Raw genomic sequence first — 20,924 nt, 5'->3', positions numbered from 1 at the left:
CCCGACTCTCCGGGAGAAAATTCATCATCCGGAAAAAAAACAAGGGTGTTTTCGGGGAGGAATTGCCTTCATGTCTTCATGCTGCGCTCTCAGCCGGCCTTTATAAGTTTTTACAATTTCCAACACTTAGACTTTGCTTTTTACCATAAAAACAAGTCGTTTCTTTCTGTCTAAATCTAATCTTTCTTCTCTGTTGTATCAAACCATGTCCTCACTCTCAGCCTCTCTTCCTTTCCCTTTTCTCTTTGAATCGTTTCCAGCCTCCCAGGGTAACCGCTCTCACTCCTTTACCCGTGGAGGGCCTAGGCGCCCTGGCAACCATCACCAAGTCGGTCCTGCAGGTTGATGACCCAGACAACCCGGCTGACGTTCTGGTAATGGTCATCGAACCGCCCCGGCACGGCCGGCTGACCCGCGTCCACGGCGACCGCGCACTCAGCAGATTCAAGCTGGAGGAGCTGTCGCGGGAGCAGATCCAGTACGTGCACAACGGCTCAGAGGGGACGGAGGACGGCGCCGTGCTGCAGGTCAATGACGGCCACAGCTACAGGAACGTTCTCCTGCAAGTCCACATCAATCAGAAGGTGGGACGGGCACAGGGGCAGTATGGGAGATTAATGCTTCAGGGCTGATGATTGATGTTTGTGTGGTGACTTCATGCTTTTTCACAATAGCAGCTGATCCTGCATCTAACCTGCATTAATACTGAAGGAATAGGTTTATTTCATGTTGTGGCACAGGTCTAGAGTCTCTTAAATAACTAGTTTCTAGGACAGAGAGACTAAAACTATTTTTCTCGTAAAAGAAAGAAAAAGTTCTGCTTGAAAAACTTCTACAGTGGCTGAGGCTTAGACACGAGTGCAGTGAAAAAGAAACAACAAAAACTGAGATGCTGCAAACATCAAAACATTCTTCTGAATTTAAACAGCAAATAAATAATAAAAAAAAAACAAAACAACCAATATACTTTTAGATTTAAAGACTACTACTCCTCAGTGGGTCAAAACGCCTGCATCGATCCTTCTGTAAACACAGCATGAAGTTCTGTGATCATCTTGGGTAATAAGTCAAAATACAGAAATTCACAAAGAAACCAATTAAAAGTGAGACTGCAATAAGCATCTACGCACATGCCGACAAATCTACACAGAAATCACTGACGGGTGAATCGATGCATAAAGGATATAAAAACATTTTCACTTGTCCATTAAATCCCACAGTAACATCTGTTACTGTGGAATTTAAAGTTACATTTAAATTGTAAATAATATTTTTTTTAAGGATACTCAGAATTTCATTTGCATTTCTACTCATTTTAGAGTTCGCTTTCCCTCTCTCTCTCTTCCTCAGCCAGCAGCGACCGCTTTGATGTGTTTTTTTAGTTATAACCATTTTAAAATTACATAAATTGGTTTATTAAAATAAGCTCAAGGACTGATTTCTGTATCTTTAGTGGTAAGTGGTGAGATTAGAGGTAAATTCATTTCTATCTCTGCTGCAAAGTGGATTTTTAAAGGTTTTTCTTCACGTTTGAGTGACGTTATATATTCTCTGATGTTCTGAGATAACCCCGTCCAAACAGAGTGTCCGCTGTGTTTGGAAACTTTAATTGCCTGAACTGCAGCATTCCCACTTGACGTGTCCACGTAAGTGTGATCTGTTGACTTTGCCCCTGAAAATAGTTTTGATGGAGGCTCAGACTGATCCGTGCGCGTTCAACCGCTGTTCAACACGAGCGGGTCGGCCGCCGCTATCGCTCCTCTGTCATCGCTGCTGCTCAGGTTTTTATAACAAGGACGCAATTATCATGGCAACGAGTGCATTCCTCTGTGACCGGGGTATGGGGGGGGGGGCATGAGGGAAATGTGGCAGCTCAGTCATAAGCACACACACACACACACACACACACGCAGAACAGGAGACAAGGTGGTACCCTTCATCCAGTACTGAAGATGTCTAGACAGACAAGAGATATTAGTGTGTGTGTGTGTGTGTGTGTGTGTGTGTGTGTGTTGTGTGTGTGTGTGGTGTGTGTGTGTGTGTGTGTGTGTGTGTGTGTGTGTGTCTGTGCAGACCGGCTTTAGACCTTGCGAGTAAGGACATTTTGGAAAGTGAGAACATTTTGTGGTTAAATCCAAGGTTAAGAACAGGGTTCAGGTCCGTGTCATAGATGCGGTTGTGAAGGACTCATTGATGGACTCTGGGAATGTATTGTGTTGATGAGGCGTCGTGACAAGTATAGAAATACACTTCTGTGTGTCTGTGTGTGTGTCCTGCAGGCAGCGCTCACCGCTCTGTCAGTCTCTCGATGTGGAGGATCGTACACACACCTATGATCTATAACAGTCATACTTTTGCCGCTCACACACTCACTACAGTCGGGTTTTTTGGAGGGCAACTCTGTTTGTCTGGCTGCGTACAGAAGGTGCGCTTCAACTCCTCTGCTTTTTTCTCCTCCTTCTGTAAATCACTATCATCCTGCACACACACACACACACACACACACACACACACACACATATCAGTATCCATTTACTGTAAAACGTCCTGATGCTGCATTCTATCATTAGTTCGACAGAGCAGGATGGACAGCCTGATGGAAAGCTGAGAGAGAGAGAGAGACAGTGTCCTTGATTTATGGCCAGTGCTTCTGGACGAGCCCCAGCAGTATCATTGTCACTGCTTCCTCCTTGTTGCTGCTTGTTTGCTCCACGCAGGTAGATCGCCACGGAGTAGAGACTAAAGTCAAGAGTAAAGAAAAGCAGGGAGAAAGGTACAAACTACTGCAGAGGTATGATCTTTTCCCACCATGGCAGAAGAAGAAGAAGGGCCTTGTTGCAGTGGTGTGCAGTTAGAAGAGGAAGAGTATTTACATCAGGGTGAAAATACACAAATATTCCCATATTAAAGTTATAAAATTTAACTTTTCCACATTAAAATCCCATCCATCAATTCTCAAACCTTGATTTGAAGTTGGCTTTTATCCAGTTTTAAGCCACAAACACTTTTTACACCTTGGTCGTTTTCAAATCCCCTGGTCTGTTTGTTATGGAGACAAGGAAATGTCTGCGGATAATTCAGCTGCTGGTAAAAACCACTTTAACGTTTGTTTCATAAGTTATCAGAGAAACGATAGAAACTAAAAGGTGAGTGTCGGCGAAAAACACTGGCTTTAAAAGTGAAACAGCTTTATTCAGTGTTGTTACTGGTTTTAATCCCCTGGTGTGTTTGTTGTGGAGAGGAGGAAACCTCTGTGGAGAATTCAGCTGCTGGTAAAAAAAAAAAAACCTCCTGAACCACTGACACTGAAGGAATCCAAACTGAGTGGGGAAGACAACAACTCCCATGATCCCACGCTATTTCACCCAAGGCTGTCTTTTGTTATTGTTTTGGTTGAGAGAGCTGCAGGAGTTACATACTGGGTGTTTAATACACAAAAAGTGGCTGTGATTTCAAGGAGCACACATTCTGGCGTTGGGTGTTTGAAACAGGAAGTGGCAGCTAGTGAGTGCAACACCACCTCATGGCTCTCTTTCTGTGGCCCTTTATTTTTCTGTCTGATGTGTTTTATCACGGAGCAGCTATGGCGGTAAAAACATGGACGTACTGTTTGCAGCTTACTGATGTTACCTCGCAGGATTTCTGGATGTTCAAGTTCAAATTGAAGCTCAAGCTTTAACACTGGATGGCATGCAGCTGAGGAACCTGTCTTTGAAATGAGCTGCAGTCCTGTGCAGTGGGGTCTAAAAGTCTGAGACCACTTTGAAGTGGTCTGCAGATCAACCAAACTGCGAGGAGTGGCGCAGAAGAGAGAAGTGCAAGAATAAGGAAAAAGAAAAGAAAAGAAGTGATTAATTGGCTCTGCCTGGATTCAACAAACCCGAGCCAATGAATCCTCGGTTTTCAGAGTGCGGCCCTTCTCTGTGGCGCTCTTTGTACTTCCAAGCCCACCATCCAGGCAGCAGCAGCGGCTGTCGATGCCAGGCTGTGCAGGGGACAATAGACTTTCTGAAAGTTGGATTACTAAGCTTTAAAGCAGGAGGCTAATCAGGCCCGTAATGACCCTGTGATGGATGGACTTTCTCTCGACTCAGCCCTGAGCCCTGAGCTGCAGCTCTGCTGAATAGAAAGCAGGACCCTTGGCTTTCAGTTACTGTCTCGGGGAGAAAACTTTGAGCCTCCAAGAGACCCCTCTGGCTTTCTGTTCCGCAGCAAAAACAGAAGGGAATTAAACATTTTTTTCTGATCGGCCGTCCAGCTCTCGGCGGCTAATGGCTCGCCTCTGTTGTCAGACAGAAGAGGGGGGCTGAGTGGTTTGAATTCAGCTCTTCTCCTGCTGAGCACTTGTCCTCGTCATTGCTGAGGAACAGCTATTTACTTTGGGGGTTATTTTTTTTTTAACAATGTTTTTTGTATTTCAAGTCTATGATTACATTTTAGATTGCCCTGATTTGCCCGTGATGTGCAGCCCCACGTGTTTGCCTTTGTCATGCTTTTGTCACTTGAGACACCACGGTGGCACGTTTCATCGAGATTGAATCAGAATGTGTCGCGGATGAGGATCCAATCTGCACTCGGTGACTTTCACTTACTGTCTGAGGAGTCCATCAGCTTGTCCTGTTCGCCGCGTCTCCAGTGGAATTATGGAAATATGAGCGACAACAACATCATTGTCATTACAGCAGCATGACCGTCCCCGCCCGCGGCCGGCCGATGTTTTATGGATGACGCTGACTCCGTCTCGGCCAAGTCATTTATTCCTGTTTATGTGGACTGCGGCCAAAAGCTCTCCATCCAGCATCAATTCTGTTTACAGTCCATCTCAGGCCTGCTGACTCAAAGCCCTGTAAAAGTCTCTAATTATGCTGTTCCCAAGCATTTGTTCTCAAAGGTACCGCAGCTGATAATGTCGCTTCTAAAATATGTTTCAGCCAACAATGATTTTCAGGACCATCAGCTAATGGCCTTCACTTATCCTTACCGACAGCCCCATCACCTCCTGCCTGTATTTAACTCAGAAAACAGAAAAGATTATAAGGATAAGAGAAAAAAATACTCTTGAGTTTAATGAGTTTAATTTCCTAAAACCGAGTGCAATTGCAATGTGTAAGCTCCAGTGTAGTTATCCAAGTCAAACGTCTCGTAAAAACAGATCTCAACGCAAGTTTCAAGACAAATCCAAGTCAAGTGCAGACCAGTGCAATTACTATGTTTAAGATTTTTTGTTAACACCTGGCACCTACACCACTACCGAGTTCTCGAGTGCCTGGACCTGTTCATATTTGAAAACTCGGGGGTTGCGTTGTCGTCTAGACGAGCAGAAATGGAAACCTTTGGAAACAATGATGCAGGCACTCAGGGTCGCTCCCTGATTGGCTCTCATCAGCCCCGACTACCAGCGATGAAAGCAACATGTCTAACGAATTACAAGCATTACTGACCCTGCTGTCTTTGCTAGCAGCTGAGTGCAGCTAAATTCTGTCTTTTAATGCTGCAACTGTCTTTTTGCTGTTTCTCATTCGTAGTATTGTCAGAGTAAACAATCTTCTTGTACATAAACGGTCATGCATGTAGCCTATGCATTTTCAGGTGCGATTGTGTGGATGGAGATCGTTTCTTATACAGAGCTGCGGATGTAGCCTTAAAGTCTGCAGCAGCTCGTTCTTTCCAAGTTCAAACACAGGACTTCAGCATTTTTATTTCTTCTCAAGTCACAGTCTGTCGGGTCTTAAGAAAGGCTACTACCGGTCATGTCATTCGAGTCCAAGTTTCAAGTCCTTATCTCTGCGATCCACGGGCCATGATTGCGTGTAAGAAAATGAAGAACTTATAATTATCCACCTTTGAGAAACAGAAGATGTTATATCCCGGGGAGCGAGACGTTTCATTAGCACCTCTCTCAACTTCACCTCAGCACTGAGGAAGATGCTTCAAATGAACAGGTCACAGATCATCAGAAACCCTTGATGATTCTGTTTCTAGACTACTCCTCTGATATACTCCTTACAGCCTTCTTCCTCCTCTCTTTAATTCATCAGTTCTTCTCTCCGCAATCTGTTTTCCCGCCGTCTCTGTACTTTCTGTCTTGTCGATCTAAAATTACATCAAGCGAGTTCACTTTCTTGCCTCCCCAGAGGTCAAAAAAAGAAAAAGATTATTGTGCATCTGCGTTTCATTTTCTCTGCACCACCTGTCTGCAGGAGATTAGGCTGCTCGTCTGTCTAATGTGGTAACAAGAATCTCACTTGGAAAAACTCATTAGAGAGAGAAAGAAAGAAAAAAAAAAACAGGGAAATTACCAAACAGCGTTGCAGCTGCAGGACAAAGGAGTCAAGAGGATGTTAGAGGTCTGGGGAAATCAGGAGTATTGGCAAACTTGTGAATCAAAAAAGGTCCCGCTGCCCCTCTTTTATTTTGAAGAATGTGCTGTCTCTGGGTCTGAGTGTCCTTGGCGAGACCTTGGTGTTCACCCGGAGAGCTCCACAATCTCCTGGATGATGTGGCGCTATGAGTTAAAAGCCTGCCATGCTGACTTATGTGTTCTCTGTTGCTCGGCGATCCGCTGCTCGTCTGCGATTCTTCGCCTGCTGCTGCTCCAGTGGAACGGTGTGATTTGGATCAGCGGAGCAGCAGGCAGAAGAGCCACAGATGGTCCGCAGGTTGTTATCGGAAAGAAACACAGACACCGCACGCGCGCACACGCACACTCGTACTCACACACTGTGCACACTCTCGTAATCTATTACCACCTACCGCCACGGCGTTTATGCCACTGCACTGATTCTCCCCTTGCAGTAAATGGTCAACTGTGTGTGTGTAATCCTCCGTATGTGTGTGTGTGTGTGTGTGTGTGTGTGTGTGTGTGTGTGTGTGTTTCCATTTGAGTGTTCAGCTAAAAACTTTGTAAAGAACCAACCCGACGTGAATGTGTTTTACTCTCTGATGAGACCAAAAGATTTATAGATTGCAACTAATTGCTTTTCTAATAGTTAACTCCAGCAAGGAGTTTCTGTTTGTTTGTTTGTTTGTTTGTTTGTTTGTTTGTTTGTTTGTTTGTTTGTGAGCACAATTACAACATGAACCACCTCATGAATATTACGTTTTTTTAAACTCATCTCTAGAACATTGTGCAGAAGGGCCATAATTATTATTATTATTTAGAGTATGTAGTATAGAATTATGTACAATTAGCTGTGAACTAATTATATTTTAGTTTCACTACAAATCAGGAGCACTCATGAAACAGGAACACCGTTGTTTAGGAATCTATACGTGGTGTTCTCCGTTGCTCCGGCAGTGCCTGTGAATATAAACACTTTTCATATTTTTGACAACGAGATGACTGCAGGTGTCAAAGCGTGGAGCTTCTGTTTACAGAATAAATAGCAGGTTGGTTTTTATAGACGTCCAAGAGGTATCTCCTACCTGTTTTTATTTAGACGGCAGGGTGACAAGGTGAGTAAGAGGGTCTCGTTTTCCAAACCTCCCTGACAGGAGGCTTCTTCCCTGCTGAAATGTCCTCGAGCGACACTGAATCATCCGGCAGCTCTGCTCACTCTCTGCAGCCGATCCTGCTCTTTGTTCTCTGCTGTTGGAGAGAGGCTGAGCGCCACGGCTGAGCTGGTCTGTTGTGGATCAATACAGCATCATAAAAATAAGTCTTGATTCTGAAGTTGTGCTGTCATTTCTCAGACCAAGCGGCCGCAGATTGATTATTTTTTTTAGCGATGCTTTACTTCTGATTGGCGGAGCCGACTACAGGCGACGCTGCCGCTGATTGACAGAGCTTTACTGCGTTCTCCCGGGACTCACAAACCTCAGGTTACAACAGATGTGGAATAAAACAAGCGGCGCAGGCTGTGACAGCACAAAGTGAAGATCGCGCCAGGCTGCACCTGAAGAACAAACACGACTCTGCCTCTGTTTCTCTTTATACATCAGTGCCTCCACCACAGGGATTTCACATGGGATTTCTCAGAGTCATGATTAATATACCACTCAGTTTACAACGTTCGGGAGGAAATTTAATGTAAATAACACTTTATTTTGCCACTGCACCTACGTCTAATTCAAGCTAGTACCCAGCTCCTGAATGCTTTTATACCTGGCATCTGTTAGGCTCCTCCCAGGAGGTGATGGAATGAATTTTTCTGCTTTAATTGGACTTAACTAACTAAACATCTTGTCAATCTTACAGTCCCCTGGAGAAATTCACTGACAGACATAGGTTAGAAAAGAAGCATAACACAGTTGGATGTCATTAGTCTTAAAATCAATTAAAATTAATCTGCACACTTAACTTCCTGTACCCAGACACCCAGGGGTTTTCAATCTAACAGTCGATCTAATAGCTGTAATAACTGTAAAGGATTTTTCTTCACAGATATTGTACAGTAGGTGAGAAAAGGTGGTTAAATGTTCCTCGGGTTAAAACACATATTCGTGTGTGTTTGCTTCTGTTTTCAGGCTGCTGACTCTCCGCTCGTGCTGTCTGTGCCGGTGACCTGGGTGAAAGAGGGAGGAATGGTGCGGCTGGATAAGAGATACCTGAAGGCCGACTACAAGGGAGTCGGCACTGATGACATCGTCTACACCATCCTCGCCTCAGATGGGCAACCTAAATATGGTACCAACTCTTTAACAGTCGGACATGTTAAATTTTGAATCCCAACCTAACTCCAATGTTTCACATCAATACAAAAATTAAAGATTTAATCTCTAAAATAATCAGCAGTTTTTACCCTCATGTTATAACCCAGACTCTGCGTTTCTTTGGCCAGTCACTTCAGCTCTACCTCCTCAATTTTACTCTTCGTACTGATATGATTAGGGCGTGCAGTGATGTATAATAACCTCCACCGTCTCTGTCCAGGTGAGGTGGTGCTGGTGTCCATGCCAGCCGACGGCCCACCAGAGGGCTGGCGCCCGTCGCTCACAGACGACCAGGGCTTCACGTCCACGACGTCTTTCACTCAGCAGGACGTCAACGACGGCACAGTCTGGTACCGTCACTTTGGCAGAGGCACCACCAGCGACTCCTTCCAGTTCCAGGTCAGTGCTGACAGAGCAGAGGGGTGCAGCTTGTTATGACCCCATAGTTTCATTTTGTTGCTAGGCGACAGCTAGTGGCTGCGGTAATTATTGCAGGAGCGAAGGGGAAAGAGCTTATGTTGTTTCTATTATCAATAACCATTAGACAAAGTTAACCACATTGTTGTTATTGTAACCATGACAACAAAGCTTGTCTAATGTTGCGGGAGTACTTATTCTATCCCGAAACACAATCTTTTCCTAAACCTATCCAAGCCATGGCAGTTATTACAAGTAACCATGGCGACGAAAGTAGGTACGCCTCTCGTTGCAGAAATGACACAGGTCTAATAATTCTTTCATCATATTTCTGTATTAATTCGTCATGTCGGCTGCTGAAAAAAAACTTGAATTATCACATGAGGACATGAGGACTCGGCTGCCAGCACCTGACAAGGTTGTTACTGAGTGCGTAGTACTACAGACTAACGTACAAATAAATCATTTCCAAAAACTGATAAAAGCAAATAAATACGCTGTGAGAGGAGAAACCCTCAGGGGGGCTGGTACGAGCGCCTCACCCTGAAACCAACAAGAGGAGGAGACGCTGACACGCGTCGTCCTCGTTGCTTTCCCTCTTGTGCCCTCGTCTCTGTGGAGCGTTCTTTGAAGTTCACTCTCGTACTCGTGTTCCCATGTTCCCTTGTGTTTACCCCCGTCTTGCCCCTCCTCCTCCTCTCATATGCCTCTGTCTTTCTCCGTCTGCCTCCGCCGCGTCCTCGTGTTATTTCTCCTAATCGTGAATTTAGATGGGTGTACGCATATAAAAACCGCAGTTTATAGGAAACCTGTAAAAAAAAAATGATGTTACAGCCTGTTTATCACTCAGCCGACTATCAATCACCAACACTTGCGTATTGATAACCCTTTGCTGAGATGTGTGTCCTCGGTTTGTCCTTCCTCTTCCCGTGTTCACTCGGGATGTTTTCTCCTTCGGTCCGAAACCTTGGCACCAAACTTCCTGCATGACTCTCTCCGGCTCGACAAAGCAACCCGTAGCGACTTATCTTGATTAGCATTAATGACACCAAATTACTCGCAAATGGGTTCAGAATCGGAGAAGAGCCCACTGAAGCCGATGGAGCATTCACACTGCACTCAGAGCATTTTCATGCCGGTGTCTGCTTCACTTTCACTCCAATGGAAAAAACAAAAGAGGCAGCCAAAAGCTCGTAGCTACATCTAATGATCCTCTCTCTCTCTCTATCTCTATCTCTCTCTCTCTCTGTCTCTCTCTCTCTCTCTCTCTTTCACTCTCTCTCTCTCTTTCTCTCTCTCACTCTCACATTTTGGCTCCATCCATCAGAGCAAATGCGTTCCAATTACACAGTGCTGAATTCAAATTAAATTCTCAAGTGTCTTCATCATTTTGACGGGAAGCAGGAAAAGCGGCAACGGAAAGCGACACCAGTCACAAACTGAAAGCGCTGGAAGCATTTTTCTGCTCCGTGCAGGAGGCGCTGATTTTACCGTCATGGTTTGTCAGGGTGCTATTAATGTCCCACTCTGCTTTTTATCGAAAATGTGAAAACTGACTGACTCGAGATTCACTCTGCTCCTGCGACTTGGAGTTGTGCAGCTTAACAGAAGCAGCGCCAGCGCAGGAATCTACACGTGCGTTTTCTCATGCGGCGACTTGTTCAGATGAGACGGGGATTTGTTTGCAGCTCACACCTAAAGTTTCACTTGGCTGTGCAGCTTTAGGCCGGTCAGAGCCTGTTGATTGTGTCCACTTCAGTGGGAGGACTGAAGGCGGGAAAGATCGTTTGTCCATCTGTGGTATTCGCAAATATTTCAACCATCTTTGTTTTTACGGTATAATTTTTAAACAGGTCACAGCCGCCGCCGGCCATGGCCATAACTCAAGAATTCACACGCCACTTATGACACAACTTTACACAAATGTCTAATACAATAAAACAATGAAGTGAGGGCATTTTATATCCAAAAGGTCAAAGGTCAACTTCACTGTGACATCATAATGTTCTGCAAAACCACTCCTGGCTGTTATTTAACACTGTAACTCAGAAAGGGGAGATTGTGGCTGTATAATCTATAATATAACAGACCAAATGTATCCTTGTTGTGAGTTTGTATGTAGTCACTGTCATCGTTGTGTACCATGGAATTTGTGGACATTATACTAATATTTAAGCTTTTACTGTTTCTAATGTTTTAGCAAACCATCGCCAATTTACATATCAACTGAGAGCAAAATGTCCATATATTTTCAGGTGTTTTTGTGTTTATGTAATACCTCACTCTCTTTTTAACACTGGTTTTGTTTCCACCAACTACTGAGAGAAACATCTGGCTTTGTAGCTGCTGCATGTTCCGCAGCTTCTGTTATTCTGTTAGTCATTCAAGTCATTTCTAATATAAAAATAATAATTAGCGGCGCTCTAAGAACTGCATAGCACCTACCCTGGTTCTAAATCTAATACCACTTCTTCCCCTGACCGTGTATGTACAAGCAGCCGCGAAGCGAATCCACAAATAAGTGAATCAATTTTGGAAGCCGCACCGCGAAAACAAACACTGATGGCTCCAGATGGAAACGAGAGGAAACAATCTTAGAAAGCAATCAGCTGTTCTCAGAACTCATTTGACCTGATGTCAGTGAACGGGACGCAGCAGCCTCGTGGTTGTGTGACATGAGAGTTTAATTAGGGACCGTAGATGTGATCTTCGTCGACAAGGCAGGTGTGTTTGGATGTAAAAGTCTCGTCTAGTGCAGATTCGATGCAAGATTTATTAGCTTTCAAATCACACGTACACTATATGTCATTGTGTGTTGAATGGGATCAAGTGCATAATCAATAATTTACACCTTACAGCGCCACCTCCCCATAAATCCAGCTGACTTAGAACTGTCTCTGGTAGTAACACATTACTTGTGATGGGTGGCGCTGACTGCGGGGTTTCACACTGGTGTGAGATTATTTCTGACTGACAGAGCGGACTCCCTCCAAACGCCACAAGATGTGACGGGAACGGGAATGACGGCGGCAGACGTGACAAGCGCCCAACCTGCCGCTGTTGCTCGCGCATATCAGGACACAAAACTGTTTAGGGCTACGTATTGCGGGGAGCTTGAGAGGGAGAAATACCAGAGCACCAGTGACACAGTCTGATATGAAAGTTGGATTGGAAAATAGTTTGGTAATGCAGTGTGGGGGCAGAGAGGAGCGGAGCCAAAAATTCAAGTGTAGTTTCATTCCAGACGAGAGAGCGGGGGGGATTAAACTGATCCTGCCGCCTCCCCATCACTTATCAGCAATTCAATTAACATAATCTTAAATTCTAATTTGATTCTTTATAAGCGAGCAAAAAAGTACAGAAGTCAAAGGTCATAACCTCAGCCATGGGAGTGGAGAGTGACACGGCAGGAGAGAAGAAGAAGAAGAGGGTAAGAGAGGACAAGCTGTTTCTGTGGGGCTTGTTTTCTGTGACATGATGCTGCCAAAAACCTCTGATGGAGGAAGTTTCATCAGTCAACGAAGCGTCTGACTCGGACGAGAGAGACAGTCACCGTTTTCTTTTAACTGTGATCACGTTCATTATCTAGCCTTTAGAAAGGGAAATGAACAGCAGCTAAAGAATGTGTTTTTGCTGATTTCCACTGGTTCAGTTTCTCACTTGGCAGCTGTGATGTTGAAGCGCACTGTGTCGGTGTACGGTGACACCATGGTGCTAAATGTGGTTACAGGTGCAACAAAGCACAGCTGATGCACAGTTCACAGTTCAGTGAATCACTGCTTTTCAGCCCCATATTGTATAAAGTGAGATTTCCAACTCTTTTTTTTTGTTTGTTTGGTTATAGATCAGGTCTAGGTTCAAAGTATATAGGTATATTAATACTGTGAAAGTGTTAAATTCTTAGTCCACAGAAAAAAATGCACACAGCCTGTATTCAGAAACTGAGCCTTAAAATGAGCCATCAGGACTTCTGTAACTTTATGATGTCACAACAAAGCAGTCACTGCTCTCAGCCACGCCCACCTGGACCCACCATCCAATCCTTGCAGGATTTGGTTTCTCTGAGTGTTTTTACCTGAAATCTGATATATTTTTATTCCATCACTCGGAAAACAGTCGGCCAATCAGAGGAGAGAAGCTCAGAGCCTCCTCTCTTCTGACTGGCTTCCCAACCTGTTGTTACTAGAGCTCCAGAGAGAAGCCTGAGAGAGGAGATGTAAAACTACACTGAGATGGTTTTTGGTTCTTAAAACCACAACTATATCTTCTTATGGATCAACACTTCAAATAAAACACAGAAAAGTGTAAAAACGGGGCCTTTAAGTTGCTCTTTAGTTTGAACTCAAACCATAACTTCTTCCTAACATCATGTAGATAAAGTTTTCTAACCCACACTTTAACCTTTGCAGTGGCAGAGCATAAATCAGCATGAATCATACTGCATCAACTGCACAGATGACATGCATTTACGTTCAATACCTGTTAGACAACATGTACTTGAAAGAAGAAAGGAAGTATTGTCCATTACCTGACTATTGATAATTGATTTTAAATTAAACTGGTGATACTAAAGTAACTTGCAGTACATATAGGATTTCCTAACCCATTCAAAGAGTGTAGATTTTTCCATGAGGATGTGAAGGCAACTGCAGCTGTGAGCAGGAGACAAACGCCTGCTCCGAGGGCGGTCGCCAGGCAGTGTTAAATAAAACAACAGACATGTTAGTGACAGAGGCTGCTGGGAGTTTGGAAAAGTGGAGGAAATTATCATTGTTTTCAATTTACTTCACGGGAAAGATCAGAACATCAGCATGAGGTGCACGTTCACGCACGGCTGTCCACTGCTGTCGACACACTGAGATCTTAGAAAGTGTAGATGCTTTAATGACCCAACGCTGGTCTCAGATTGGTTCCTAAACATGGTCAGCTGAGCAATGAGATCATTACCCTGAATTTCACTCAAGCAGACACCTCCTGCATTAATATCCTCGTGGTGCGGACGATGATTTATGGAAAGGAACGGATTGGGGCTCTGTGGTTCGTCCCTGCAGCACAGGCTGATGTTGTCACAGTTATTGGACTGCAGCTGTACATCCGTTGTATCTTACTTCTGCAGGAGCCTCTCATCGGCTCCGTCACTCAGAAATAAATGCACAACACACACCAGCCAGTTTGAGGACAAAAAAACCCCAAAAAAACAAGACATTTATTGAGATAATGTCCAATCTGCAGATTAAGACGTCAGACTTCAAGATAAGAGTCTGCAGTGAGTCTTGGAGGCAGATGAGGGAGGGGGGGGGGATGTCTAGGTGTGTTGGCTGTATTTTTCCATAAGATAAAAGTTTTGTCTGTCTGCAGGTTTCTACAGAGGCAGCTCCAGCCACACAGAGCGACGCCCAGACCTTCACCATCGGAGTCCTGCCTCAGATCCCAGGGTTCCCCCAGCTGGCCCCCGACTGCGACCTACAGATCACGGTGAGGGATTAAACAAAGTGGTAAACTAGACGGAAACCTCGACTTGTATATAGTAGTGAAAGCATGTTCTGCTAAACAATAGGTTGTATGGGGAGCAGTTTAACATCTTTATTTGGAGCATTATTTTTCTCTTCAGTGTAACCCACCACTGTCCAACTGCACTGACTATAAATATGAAAGATAAATGTCTAGCATTAATTAATAAAGTATCACTAAATAAATCGTCCAACTTGCCAATAATTGCAACAGTCAAAGGCTAAAAGTTAAGAAGGAAATATTTTTTATAACATACTGAATGTACATTGTAACCACAGACAGTAGTGTTAACATATACGTTAACAAACATATATTAAACACACATTGTAGGAATAGAAAGGTAAAACCTTGACTTCAACAGCAGGCAGATAAACTTACATCTATCGATTAAAGTCTAATGGATCACTCTGTAACTGATTCAAGCTCTGAGACCGGACGACCTAATTCCTTTGGCGTAGGTGATTCCTTCGCTTGCAGCAGGTTTTGGTCCTGAACACAGATTTCATGGTGTCTGAGTGTTGTGTATTTTGAAAACCTTATTTCCAAAGTTCAGTTTTGCTGCGTTTCACGCTCCCATGGTTCCATTGTCACTGTGAACTTTTCACAGTTTCCTTGAAACGTCCTCCTTCAAAACCAAAAGTGGGAACCCTGTTGGCAGTCGTTGTGCGGTTTGTTGTCTCTGTGTGTGTGTGTGTGTGTGTGTGTGTGTGTGTGTGTGTGTGTGTGTGTGGATCCTTCAGTCTCTCTGTTATAATCACAGGGGGCGTATCAGAGATGGAGGATATCATAGTTCTTGTTTTACCTCTTTCCTCACCTCAGTGTGTGGGCACGTGTGCGTGTGTGTGTGCGTCTGCGTGTGTGTGTGCGTGTGTGTGTGTGTGCAGGCTCTGGAGGATCGGGTGACGGAGATAACGCCTTCAGCTCTCTCCTTCGTCGACTCTGAGACTCCCAGCGAGAAGCTCATCTACAACATCACCAAACCCCTGCTGCCAGGACAAGGTCAGTTTCACACACACACACACACACACACACACACACACACACACACACACACTGGGGCTTTCCTTCATAATATAGAAAAGATTAAAAGGATTAAAATCTAAGTTTTGTCTGTGGGTAAGAGTCTTTTAATAATCTCAGTGACGGAGCCCTGAGCTTTTTGATTCCCGACTCTGACCTTGAGCAGCGTGGGAGAAGTTAATGCATCAAGTTTTACTGTTCCTTATTAATTATCACTTAAGCGCCCATGAGCAAGGCACTGTTATTGACAGTTCAGGGAGAAAGTGGGAAACTTCTTGCGAAGAAAGAGTTTAAATCTACAAAATCTTCTCCTGGATAAATGAAAATAAGTTTAAGAAAAGAGAAATGATGATGTTAAATTCTTGTCATTGTCTTAATGCCGTGCTCAAGGGTTTAGCTTTTCCCAGCAGAGACGCTGGCAAAACCTTTTGCTAATGAGCCCGATTCAGTCACCAGATTATTTAATTAGCAGCGTTCAGTTTGCTCTTTTACTAAAATGAGTGTGAGCTTAATGTGCTGTTTAGATGTGGAGTCATTAATTTCAGCTTTGGACCATCTGACAGACGGGTGTATCATTTCCAGCTCTCTGTGTAATGAAAGGCGAAAAACGGTTCACAATGGGTCGTATTCATCCGCTAATGGACCAACAAATTTGTGTTGATGAGGAGGAGGAGGAGGAGGAGGAGGAGGAGGAGGCTGAAACATTTTTCATGTGTTTTTTTTTTATTTTCAAATGTCAGATTTGACCCTTGCAGCATCCAGATTGTTTTTAATATGAAATGTTAATGTGGGTTAGATTTAGATGTGTTACTGCTGAGGGAGTCTGTACGAATCGATGAAAAGAAATAGCTTTATAAATCCTTCTGCAGGACAAACGCATGAAGTGAGAGGATCTACACAAACATTTCCCAGAAGCAAGGCTGTTCAGGAGCGAGATAACACCTTATTGGTTGAAGTAAACCGTAGTGGTCGGGACCAGAGAGCTTTTTTTTTTCTTTTTTACCACAAGGTGGCTGCTTCAAAGTCATAACACTAATTAAAAAGGAGCAGAGCCTTCGAATGCAGGAAAGTGAGAGAATGTAATGTGCTCAGTATTTGCACAGATCGCGTTCCCTGATTCGCAGAAGAACAGCCCGAGTTGGCAGCTAAACTGGAAACCAGACTGTCTGGTAATCTGTGCACGTTTTCAGCATATGAAATTTTCACGTCTACGCCTCCACGCCGGCGACAGCCAGAAGCCGGAAGCGTTGTGTTCTCAGGGGTTGACCCTCCGTCCGTCCGTCCCATTTATTGTGAGGAATCTCTTTCAAATTTTGCACAAACATTCACTGGGACTCAAGGATCAGCTGATTCGAATTTGGTGGTCAAAGGTCGAATGTCAAGGTCACAAAAGGTGACCTCACAAAAACACATTTTTGGCCATAGCGCATGACACATTTTAACACAAATGTTCTTAACAGGATGAAATGATGAAGTTGATGACATTTTATTTCCAAAGCGTCAGAGGTCAACTTCACTGTGACATCATAATGCTCTGCTAAAACACTTCTGGTCATTATTGAATGCTGTAACTCACGAAGGGAAGATTGTGACCATAGTTTCTTGCAACGTTGCTGATTGGCGGAGGGATACAACCGTGAGGTTGTGGCTCTAGTTCTGCATTCAACAGGTTCCCCCTCTCCAGATAAACCAGATAAACAGTGTAGCTAACGAGCTAACATGGGTATGTTAGGTCTTAGTATAGGTCAGATCAGCTAATCTACTGAAGATTTAAGTACTATGGCATCAGCTACTATGAAATTAATAATAATCTTTTCCCACCGTCTCTCTCACTGTGCGTAGCTTCAGTGCAGCACTAACTAACCAGCTCCACCTCCCGAGCGTCACTGAGCTGCTGAGATTACTTCTCCCTCCAGATTAGCTTTGCCTCTGAGGAATATTTTCCAGATCTTATTTTCCAGTGGAAGACAGAAGCAGGAGAAATTCCCACAGCGGGACTAAATTAAATCTCTTCCTGTGCTGTGTGGTTTTTGTTTGTTGTATTTCAGGGGTGATTGAACATCGGGACAGACCGTACGCAGCAGTGAGCCACTTCACCCAGGCCGACGTCAACAACGGCAAGATGGTTTACAGACCGCCACAGGCTCCCTCACACCTGCAGGAGCTCTACCAGTACTCCTTCATCGGTGAGATACGCACACTCATGCTCACGCTCTTTGATTTCAGATTCATACATTTTGAAAATCAAATATAATCGATGTCGAACGGCCGCAGTGGCCAGGTTTTATTTCTGGACCTGTTTCGGCCGAGCGGCCACGTATTGATCCTCAGCTGCAGCAGTGTGCCGTCGCCCACCGCAAGCACTTTCTGTGGAAACAAAACAAGTAATCTCAGCCTCTCAACACTGTATTAGGTTCCTGCTTTTACCACATACAGCTAGTGCACTGGCCATGGTGTGTTATTTTCACATGATTGACTATTCATAGAGCTGCTGCAGATCCTCAAATCACATGACTGGATGTGTCACCGTAAGTCAGTTGCTGCACTGATTTTACATGTCGGGGTCAATTTAGCAGGCAGAGGGAGAATGACTCAGCTCTTTATATCACTTTTTCTCAACTCTGAGAAAAGTACTGAAGTTGAGTAATCTTAGCTGTGGAGGTGGGAAAGGTGAGGGTTTACTGAAGGACACTGTCTGATGTGTGTCCCAATAATTGCTCGCCACGTCCGCCTGCCTCATGTACCAATTAATTTCAATTAGGAGAGTGAGAGTGTTTTCAGCAAATAGAAGTATTAATAAGTAAAATGTTTCTTCAATTATAAATTAAATAAGCTGTATTCAGTTCACCATTTTTACATAAAGTTAGAGTGGCTTAAAACATAGAAACAATTGTCAATATGAACTAATGCAATGCATGCTGGGTACGCTTCAGTCTACATCATTGATTTTGAAGAAGTTGTTTATTCACAAGTCTCACAACTAAATTGCGACACTGTAATACCCTAAATATCAGTGTTGTGCCATCAACAGTAAATACAGGTGGATGTAGCGTCCGTGTTGTCACCCACAGCTTTCACACACACACACACACACATACACACACACAGTGAGCTGCTTCGCTGTCGCCATCTTGGCAGTACCCGACTCCGCCCCTAACTCCCAGCTTATCCAAAAATCTGTTTGCAGCAGTTTGTGTACTGGGCTGTAAACATGTTTATTTCTGCTGTAACATGGGAGTCAATGGGGATTGACTCGCTCTTAGAGCCAGACTCTAGTGGTCGTTAGAGGAACTGCAGTTTTAGCACTTTGATGCTTGGCTCGCTGAAAACAGAGGTGCTGATCCTTGATGAATTTACCCCACATCACAGGGTCAGAAACACCGGAGAAAGTGTCTGACATCCTGTTACTCCTAGACAGATCCTCCACAGGTGTAATATTTTCTCTTGCAGACAACTCTTATCTCGGGGCCTCATATTTTAATACATAAAATGAAATCTGTACAAGTGATAGGATCTTGTCCGCTCTTTATCACTATGTGAATTCTCGCCAAAGTTTGGGGAACTTTTTGCATAGTCATATGTCATAGTCAGTCATATATTCCCTCATCAAGCTATCAACAATAAACACATGATGCATATTCGAACAGGAGGAGTGGAGTTGAACTGTTTAAAAAAAAAAAAAAAAACAATCTTTAGGGCATTGTGAGACATTTTCAAAAGGAAATCTTTCATCCATTTTTTCCAAGAGACACACAATCCAAAAGATAATCCATAAATCCAAGATCAAAGCCGACTTTAGTTTCTCTTAATCTGGGTTTGTGGAGCTCCAGTGGAAAAGCTTTGCATCAGTAAATCGCTGCCTCCTGAGTTTTACGCATTAAAACTTCATCTGCTCACTTTTTATGTTCACTTCCGACACCCTGTCAGCGCGGCGTAAATCCACTGTTTTCCACGTTTATCACCTCACGGCTTTGACAGTCTGCTCTTGTTTTTTGTTTTTTGTTTCAGGTTTACCGGAGTCACTGAGCGTCTATTTCACAGGTAAATACTCGCTTTTCCTCTGCCTCTTCTCCTCTCCTTCTCTTCCCTCCATCTTCCTCACCTCCGTCTCAACCCGTTAACATATTCCTCTTCTTTTCCTCCATCCATCTCTTTCTCTAACTGGCATATTTGTCTTCTAACCTCAGTCACTCTCCTGTTTTTGCTCTTCCTCTCTGTCCTCGGCTTCCCCCTGCTCCCTCCTTTCCTGTCCTCCTTTGTTGTCTGCACTTCCCACCATTTCTTCCATCTTTCTCTCACTTCCTCTCCTGCATTGATCTCTCCTTCTATGTTCTTGATTTCTTTTCATCCTCCTCCTTTTAATCTTCACCCAAAAACTTCCCCTCTCTTCCCCTCCCTTTGGATCCTCTGCTTTTCAGTTTTTTCTCCTCTTTTCTCTATTTTTCTTTTTATCTTTCCTCTGCTTTTATATTCAGCTCCTCCCCATTTTTCCCCTCTTCTTCTCCACCCTAAATCTCTCTCCTGTACTTATTTTCATCAATGCCGCTCTCCTCTACACCTCTGTCGCTTTGCTCTTTGTTGCTTTCATCAGTTCCACACTGATCCGACTCGACTATATCTTCAGATTCTCTGTGATTCTCTGCTCCGCCTCTTTTACCTTTAACCTGCAGATAAAACCAAGTCTCCCCCGTTTCCTGCATGTCTGACGGAGCGCTGCTGCTCTCCATCCTCCTTTTAGGGTCATTGATGTGAAAAAGTCTTCGTCCAACCTTGCCTCTTATTGTGAAAATCCACATTCTGCTCATCGCAAAATAAGGAGAGAAAATATTTTCAAACTAATTCCCTCTTTTTTAACATTCAAATTATTCAACAGAAAGAAACAGGAAGTGCACATTTAGATCTCACAATCTCGCTATAATAAACTGTGATACAAATAATCTCACTCACATCTTTTCTTTTTCTGAATGTGATAATTGGCTTGTTGTAGTTTCTCAGTTAGTTTTTTTTATTTCAGATAATGTGTGAATGTGAAGTGACAAATGGAGCTGATAAAACAGTTAACAGCCCCCCCCCATAAAAAAAAAACATTTAATTAGCATAACGAGTTTCCACCTGAATTCCTGATGAAATGTCTCGGCTGTTTGGTTTATTTATTTTTTAATTACAGCCCCCGTGATCACATGTTATTGTTGTTGTTTCTTTTTCTTATTAATAATCTGGTATGTGAAGAGTCATCACAAGGAAGCTGATTACGTTTCATTCTTTAAAAATATTCCTCAGAAAGGGAGCAGGGGAGATAATTACCCTCAGAGGTGTGTGTGTTT

General features: G+C 43.7%; 1 protein-coding gene across 1 annotated transcript in view; it reads left to right on the top strand.

Annotated features, from left to right (window-relative positions):
• The window catches only part of fras1 (Fraser extracellular matrix complex subunit 1), a 229,388-nt gene that overhangs the window by 165,200 nt on the left and 43,264 nt on the right, over nt 1-20,924 (top strand). The window contains exons 28-34 of the mRNA XM_056375341.1: nt 261-584; nt 8,467-8,626; nt 8,873-9,051; nt 14,428-14,544; nt 15,465-15,579; nt 17,649-17,786; nt 19,609-19,641. Coding sequence (XP_056231316.1) covers nt 261-584; nt 8,467-8,626; nt 8,873-9,051; nt 14,428-14,544; nt 15,465-15,579; nt 17,649-17,786; nt 19,609-19,641 — 1,066 coding nt within the window. The remainder of the gene's footprint in view (nt 1-260; nt 585-8,466; nt 8,627-8,872; nt 9,052-14,427; nt 14,545-15,464; nt 15,580-17,648; nt 17,787-19,608; nt 19,642-20,924) is intronic.

This window comes from Seriola aureovittata, chromosome 5, assembly GCF_021018895.1.
Source record: "Seriola aureovittata isolate HTS-2021-v1 ecotype China chromosome 5, ASM2101889v1, whole genome shotgun sequence".
Lineage (NCBI taxonomy): Eukaryota > Metazoa > Chordata > Actinopteri > Carangiformes > Carangidae > Seriola > Seriola aureovittata.
Note: the sequence above shows the minus strand (reverse complement) of the source record. Positions and strands in the feature narration are given on the sequence as shown.